This window comes from Pteropus medius, unplaced genomic scaffold (genome assembly GCF_902729225.1).
Source record: "Pteropus medius unplaced genomic scaffold, Ma_sr-lr_union100, whole genome shotgun sequence".
NCBI classification, from domain to species: Eukaryota; Metazoa; Chordata; class Mammalia; order Chiroptera; family Pteropodidae; genus Pteropus; species Pteropus medius.
The window spans coordinates 14,469,034-14,477,320 of record NW_024342473.1 but is presented as its reverse complement, the minus strand read 5'-3'; the positions used below and the strand labels follow the sequence as shown (position 1 = coordinate 14,477,320).

The following is an 8,287-nucleotide window of genomic DNA, read 5'->3' as shown; positions in this document are numbered from 1 at the left end:
ACAAGCAGCAAAGAATTGGAAATTGAAATTGATTGGCTCTCTAGAACTTGTTTGCTTGTCAAACTATCTGTAGTGAAGGGCTATACTATATATAACAAGGTATTGACCATTCTTCCATTCAACAAATATTTCTCATGCCAAACATTGTGCTAGATACTGAGAATAAAAGAGTGAAAATAGGTATAATCCTTGCCCTTATAGAGCATACAATATATATCCTATTCGTCCATTTTATTAAAAAATTTTAATTAACTTAAAATATGCACACACATGCACATAAAGTCTGCAAAGAAAACTAAACTGTTGGCAGTGACTATTCAGGGAGTTAGGATTATGGAGGACTTTGGGCTTTATACATAATGATTTGTATTTTTTTCAGTGAGCATATATTATTTATGGAATCAGACAAAACCATAATCTAGGCACTTTTATGATTCCTCATTGTCTTTATTAGAAAGTGTATGTCATTCAAGGCCTTTCCCAGTTTGATCCCAACCATTCTTTCCTGCCTCCCACCATTCCCTATACCCCTTCCCACACATTCTCAAACATATCCCTGAGGCCTCTACTTACAATGCACCGTGGACTCTCATATCTCCACGTTTTTGTTCTTGTTTTTAGTTCCAACCAGGAAACATCCTTTTCCTCCAACTTCTTGCTCAAATGTCACCCTTTGTGAAGTCTTTCCTGATTAGACTCAGAAAACCGAATGGCTTTCTCCACTGTGATCCCTTAGCAATTTTTTAAAAGAGTAATTACATACAGTAAAATGCACAGATTTGAAGTATACAATTGGTTGAGTTTTGACAAATATATGCACCCATGTAACCACTACCGCAATCAAGATATAGACCATTTCCTTTTCCCCAGACGGTTCCCTCGTGATCCTTTGTAGTCAGTCCTCCTCAGCTTCCACAGAGGTAAACACCGGTTCCAACTTCTACCACTATAGATTAGTTTTGCTTGTTTTGAACTTCATAAACATAATAACACAAAATGAACTCTTTTATGTCTGACTTCTTTTACCCAATGTTATTTTTCTGAGACTCACCCATTTTTTTAATGTATCAAAAATTTGTAACTTTTTGCTGAATAACATTTTATCTTATGGATATACAGTTAGTTTAGCCATTCTTCTGTTAATGGACATCTAGCATTCTCTTCATACTGCTCTTCTGTATATTACAGTTAGTGATTTCTATCTCCCCAAATGAGATTGTGATACCAGTTATCATTGAATATAGGAACTCTATCTGAATCACGGTTGAACTCCCATCACTTAATCTATGCTTAAGAGACAGTAGTTGTTCATTAAATCTTTGCTTTTGAATAAGGAAGTATGAGAAAGTCAATTGGCAACTACTTTGAATGATAGAAACGAGATAAAGGAAAATGCCTTTTCCTTTATTCATAACACTTCTGACACCAAATGTGTGGATTTTTCCACACCAAGCAATTCTCCAATTCTCAGTGGACACCAACTGTGGATGTTCTACAGTTTAACTCAGTTCTGACACTAACTGCCCAGAGTTAGTGCAGACCCAGGTAAGGGCTCAATCCCACAAGACTGCTCCCCCTTCAGATATTAATCGCAAGTCCCAGGTTGTCACCTGTACTTCTGACCATCCAGTTTTAAATCTCAGGTTCCCATGACTCCCTCCTCAGATCTGATAATTTGCTAGAACAGTCTGCAAAACTTAGGGAAGCATTTACTTCCATTTACTGGTTTATTACAAAGGGTATTACAAAGGATGAATAGCCAGATAAAGAGGTACATAGGTCAAGATATGGGAAGGAGCACAGAGCTTCCATAACCTCCCCAGGCACAACATCCTCCCAGCACCTCCATGTATTGGAAGCTCTTTGAACCCATAGTTTAAGGTTTTCTGGAGTTTCCTTTGATTAAATCATTGGCCATTGGTGCTTGACCTCAATTCCCAGCCCCTCTCCCCTCCCTGGAGGTCAGGGGGTGGGGCCGAAACTTTCAACCAACTAATCACATGGTTGGTTCCTCTGACAACCAGACCCCATCCTACAGGCATAAATTTAGGTATGGCTCAGGGGCTGCTTATGAGTAATATTCTGTGTCAGAAACCGGGGACCAAATATGTATTTCTTAGTATATCGCAATATCACAGAAGATTAATCCAGATTTCACCCTCTGGCTAAGAGGGAATGATAAGCTCCTGACTATATACCATGTTCAAGAAAACTTTTCAGATGGTTATGTGTTGGATAGTTGGGAAGGAGAGAAACTAAGGTGCATGAGAGTTGGATGTCTAGGTAGCTAGGGAAACTCGTTTCAGCTGATAGACTAACTGGTTATGTTACCTGCTGCACCAGAAGAGTCTCTGCTTCTTCCAGAGAAGCCAGTTGACTGTCATCACTGACATGGAGTTGCTGTAGAGGTCTCAGTCTGCCCTTGAACCTGTAGGCCCTGTGTTTGTTGTCTTCACTGTAGGTAATTAAAAGTTAATGAGAGAACTCAAGCAGAAATAATGACTTTGACTTCAAGTACCAAGAGGTCATATCCAGCCATGTAAATAGAGATCATGCTTCTTCCTAGGCTCCCACAGGGCCAAGTCCCAGGAAAATGTGCCATCCTGGCCAGGTCTCTCCTTCCAGATGGACCAGGAGAATAAGCTCTGAATGGAAATGCCAGGATGAGGCAGGGTGTCATTTGGCTGTGTGTGGTTGTTGGGGTTTTTTTCCCCAGCTTTATTGAGATATCATTGACCTAAGATAAATGGCACATGCCTAAAGTAAAATTTGAACAGTTTTGACATACGTGAAGAAATCATCACCACAGCCAAGATAATGAACATATCCATCACCTCAACAATTTTTTGTACCCCTTTTTAATCCCTTCACCCCCTACCCTCCACCCCCAGGGAACCGCTGCTCTGTGTTGTGACTATAGTTTAGTTTTCATTTTTTAGAATTTTATACAAATGGAATTATACTGTGTGTGTGTGTGTGTGTGTGTGTGTGTGTGTGTGTGTGTGTGTGTTCCTTCTCTCCAGTTCAGCTTTGGGGAAAGAGAAAGTTCAATGAATGTGTCCTTGGGAATTTGTCTTGGTGAATTAAGAGGTGAAGGTGTCCTAGGAGCTGAGCTGACTCCTTTGCTGCCTTGCAGTTGTCATTCCTTGGTCAAATTCTTCCTGAACAGAGGCCACGGTTTAATGTTACCAATCAGATAGGAGGGAGGAGGTTGTTGTTGGCTTTCCAGAAATCATTGGCACAGCTGCCTTTAGTGCCTTTAACCTGTGGGGTTTTTTGAGGTTGCGGCATGATTGAGATCAGCATGGTAAAGTCCATTACAAGAAGGTGTTCCCATGTCACTGGAGCTCTGCAATGTGGACCCCACACTGTTGTTGAAGATCCTAACGCTGCAGGATCTGTGTGACCTTGGCTTAGCCCAGAGGCCTTGATTAGTTTCTCACTTAGAAGGTAAGGGCAGTGTTGTTCCCAGTTTCCCTGGGTTGTTGGAGAATGAAGTGAAGGCGCATTGAAACAGTCAAGAGTATAGGGAGGCATTACTGAATCTCTGGCTGATCTGCATTCATAATGATATGTTGACCTGGTTGTAATTATTTTTTTTACAGTGAATAATTCCATACCACAAGGCACTTTGGCCTCTATCTCTGCCCAGTCCTTCTGTAGTGAAAGGACACTGGTGGGGCATGGGGAGCTTCTCTGGCATTGTCACACCTTCCACCTTGAGACAGTTGAATCTGAGCCAGAAGGCTGTGTCCCCAACAGGCCATGTCCAGTGTGGACATGGATGGTGATGCCGTAATGGTGCCCACTACACACATGGTGCCTCTGCTTTCCAGCAGGCAGCCCCAGAAGTCTCATTTCCTCTTGTAAATGAGTCTCAAGATTTCTCCCCACATCTGGAAAGAAGGCCACTTGTTCTAACAGGAGCACAGTTAACAATTTAAGAGACTCAGGTTTCAGGCTCTCACCCCCTTGGTGCTGGCTAGCCCTGGAAGAGTGGGGACACCTTGTCTGGTGAAAGAATGTAAGGACTCCAGGAAGATGGAGTTGGGGGCAGGGATGGGCATTTAGTACCTGTCGTCCAGCCAGGATCCTGCAGCGAGGCCCTCCGCAGTTGACCAGACACCGTTATGCCCACAGCCCAAGCTCCTGCAAAGGCACTGGGACATCCCAGGCTGGAGTCTCCACTGAGCAGCTGGACCCCAGGCATGGCAGAGCGGCATGGCCAAGGGGTGTGGTGAGGGTAAGGAGGGCTGGGGAGTGCCTACAGGAGCAAGGGAAAGGGGTGTGAAAAGGGAGAGGGAGCAGGCTTGAGGTCTGCTGGTCTGTTCGCCTTGGCCAGATTTTATGTCTCTCTTCCTGTCTACCGTCTTCCATATCATCCTCCCTGGATAACCTCATCCTCGATCTCCCATTCCCCATCCTTCATCTGCAAAGCTTTCTGCCAGAGTCTAGTTTTGTATGAAAGTCCTCTAGGTTTAACCCTTCCAAACGGTATGTCAAAGGAAAAGATTAGTGTTTCATATCTGTGCTGTCCCTTGGCCGCGTGGCTGCTGAACACTTGAAATGTGGTTAGTGAAACTGAAAAACTCGATTTATTTTAATAAATTTAAATGTAAAAGCTGATAATTGATTCAGTTATTTTGAAAACTTTTAAGTGTATTTGGAAGCAAGTATGTGAATTTGCCTTTCCAACTGTAAATTTTATGGGGTCTGAATATAGATCAAATATTTTCAATGAAAATTTAGCATTTGGATTGAGATGTGCTGGAAGTGTAAAATACACACCAGATTTCAGACTACGGAAAAGAGAATGAAAATATCTCATATCAAAATATTGATTACATGTTGAAATTATAGTATTTTGGATGTATTGGGTTACATAAAATATGTTAAAATTAATGTCACTGCTCTCTGTTACTTTTTTTTTGGTGTGGCTACTAGAACTTGAAAATTTCACATGTCTTGCATTATATTCTATTGTATTTCTCCTGGACTGTGCACTCTAGATCATCCATTTGGCTGGATTTCAGTGAGGAAGTAATGGCCAAGCTGAAAGAGGACTTGAGTCCTTGCCAGCCCCTGGATCTCACCACCACGCTTCCTGATCATCAGCCCAGATGCATGTTGATTTTAGGGAATGAGGAGAAGGGCTGCGGAGAGAGAAGGGAGATGACTTGTTGCACCTATCTCGGTCCGAGGGCAACTGAAGTGAATACTGGGAGCTTTTCTATATAACTCAAACAAACAGTGATGGTGCTTATTTGAAACCTTTACAGGACTGCCTCCTTTAGCAAACCAGAATGTGAAATTTGGATTTACACAAAAGATTACATGGAAGGTGATGGCATGTTTTGCAAAAAGTATCCAAAATTAGGTGACAGGCAACGCAGAGAGGCTACCGACTTACTAGTAAAGAGACTTAAGGCCAGTTTTCTGTATTTGTGGAACTTAGGTTAAGAATGTCTCCCTCTCTTCCATTCATCTGTTCAAATTTAAGTTATTCTTCAAGGCCCAGGTCAGATTCTCCCCTTCTCCCAGAGCCTTTCCCTGATCATTCTGGATTTCCCAGCTCCACTGAATAAGCAGCTGTGTGACCATGGGGCACACACTCCATAGGCCTCCATCCTCAGCAAAATGATTAAGTACTTCTGTGTGTTTTCCTTTGGAGCCAGGTTCTACCACCTGGCTGTGGTGATACTATTATTCATTCTGATTGGTTTCCTAGCACTGTAGACAGGGAAGTACAAAGTGCTTTGCCAATAGTAGTGCTTAACTTCACCTTCAAAAAATCAGTCCAATGTGAAAAACTTTTTATTTATAATTTCTCATATTTATGTATGTCTTCATTATAGTCATTCTTACAATAAATACAGAAGTGCTAAATGGACCGTCATCACAGTGGGCTATGGTCCATTCGAGGCACAGGGACAGAGGGCACTGCAGACCCCTGTGCTCTCCAAGGACCAGCCAGAAGGCTTTCAGAGAGTCTTGTGAAGAAGAGAAGAACGAAAGGTCTGAACTTGAAATGGGACTGGTCATTAATGCAACAAAACCCTAGAATAACTATTAAAGAAATAGGTATAGGTTTTTACTATTTTTATCAGATGATGTTAAAGAAATGGAAAGGCTCAACACCCTCCACTAGTGAGAGGCAAACAAGCCGAGGCCTTCCCTGTGTCCCTGCCCCAGCCTGGACCTTGCTTCCGTTCTCCCTGCTGCCCTGCACCCAGCACAGCGCCCAGGCCCTCCAGGGGTGGGTTGTGAGGCAGAGGCGCTTCCCCCACCACAGCACTGGTTTCCTTTGGTGGCGACTGGCGTCAGTGGAATGAGTGAGAACCCGAGGAAAGCTTCCCCACTTCCAAAGGCGGATCTTCAGGAGTCCCATAAGGATTATCAAGGAAGTCGACTGCTGATTCTTGGAGCCTTCTCTCTGCCTCCCTGGCTTTGGTCTCAGCCATGAGGGCCGAGAGCCTGGGCTGTGCTGATGGGGAAGAGGGTGGGGGAAATGCCACTGTTTTCACCACCCAGTGAATCTCCCTTTTTACGAACAGCCATTATGCCAGGTATAATGATCCCTCCGTTCTCTCACAAAAGTTGTCCATGGAAGGTGTAGGGAGGTTTTTTTTTGTCACAGCTCTGGAGTGGTTTGTGTTGGTTTCTGATTGGCAACTTTGGGCTGAATCTAAGAAAGCATTACCTAATTCATATTGTTCAGACATAAGAGTTGTCCCTGCTGTCATTTGGTCAGCATCGGATGTGCTAATGGCAAGGTCAGGATGTCACCCCAGGCTCCAGGGCTGGGCTGTAAGAGGTCTCACACACACACACATATCCAAGTTGCATCGGGTCATTGGTAACTCTGCCCAGCAAACAAGCGACAGAGACATAGGGCTTGCCTTCACTACAGAGAGTTGTGACAGTAGAGAAGGGAGAAGACTTCTCAGAGTCAGAGGGAGGAGCAGAAGGAAAAAGAAGCTATGAAGAAAACTGCTCTGAGAGGACATTCTTTGCTGTCAGAATGAGACTGCGAATCAAAGTTCCCGTGAACTGAGAGGTGCCGGCCTTGAGAGGCTGCTGGTGGAGGCTCCTCCTCAGTCATGGAACTATCTTCATGGGGCTCTTACGTTGATGGGAGGAGAGTGAAGGAGTAAAGTCTTCTCAGAAACTGTCTTTGTGACTTGGGGGTAAGACCATGAAGAAACTTTGTAACATTCCATTATTTTGGTCCCTAAAGGCCACACTGCCAGCCCCTGCACTGATAATTTCCTGCTTTTATAGCTTGAAAGTAAATGTTCACTAAACTATGACCCGACACCCTCAGAGTCAGAGGAGAGACAGGTCCCAAGTCCAGGCTGACAGCAGGGGCGCCACAAAGGTAGCAGGAATGAAATTTGGGTAGAGGAGACAGAGCTCTTCAGTCGTTTTGCTTCTGCCTATTTTCTGTAGACTCAAAAGCAGTTTGGGTCATGTCAGAACTCACATCTGCTCTAGGAGTGGGAAAGCAACAGTACCTTTTCAAGCCTAAATTATAGAATCTGTGGAGTCTAAAACATAATTGCCCCACTGACAGAGGAGGTTGGGCTTGGGCTTCATATTCGGTCCTTCTCACACCTTCTGGTTTGACAAACAACTTCTGATTCCAAAGTGAGACTCTTCCAGATCTTAAGTGTCTTTTCATTCTCTAAGGTCAATTCTGATCTAAAGGACAGAATTTAGAAGACGCCTCTACGATCTTTCAAAGAAAACTTCGTTTTCTTTTTGTCTCGAACACCTTCACCCTTCCTATATCTGTGCTTTTCACCACCCCTCAACCTTCCCAGTCGTAAGGTCAAACTAAAGATTTTGTCACAGCAGAAGGAAATCAGAGGAAGACAACAACACATTCCCTGAGGAAACACATTGTGTCTCAAAAGCAGACCTGAGCAGAGAGTATACATTCTTCCCATTCACAATTGCACTGGGGATGACCATGGCATCAGGATGGTGAGGCGCCCAGCCAGAGGCCCTCAGAGGGTCTGGGGTGTTTTCAGGTTGAGCTCCAGAGAACCCTCAGGTATTTCAAGTGCCCAGGGAGCCTCAATGTGTAGAATCCAAGCAAAGTCCTTCCTTGGACATGCCTGGAGTGCCGGGGCCTCAGGCGTGGGCCTCCGTCTCCTTCTTGATGGCCGGTTTGTAAATGACTCCTTTATTGTTGTCACCTTTTTTGCTACTGAGACAAGAAGAACACGAGTCTTGTTAGTCCAAGAGGACAGAGAGGCAGAGAGCAGCCTGACTCAGCTATGGA

At 44.0% G+C, this 8,287-nt stretch overlaps 1 protein-coding gene across 4 annotated transcripts in view; it reads right to left on the bottom strand.

Annotated features, from left to right (window-relative positions):
• Positions 1-8,121: 8,121 nt before the first annotated feature.
• Positions 8,122-8,287, bottom strand: part of CA12 (carbonic anhydrase 12) — a 45,700-nt gene continuing 45,534 nt past the window's right edge. For 2 of the 4 annotated variants that reach the window (XM_039865369.1, XM_039865372.1), the window contains one exon: positions 8,122-8,212. In XM_039865369.1, the coding sequence (XP_039721303.1) occupies positions 8,137-8,212 (76 nt within the window). In that variant the 3' untranslated portion in view covers positions 8,122-8,136. The remainder of the gene's footprint in view (positions 8,213-8,287) is intronic. The other 2 variants (XM_039865370.1, XM_039865373.1) reach the window with 1 other exon arrangement.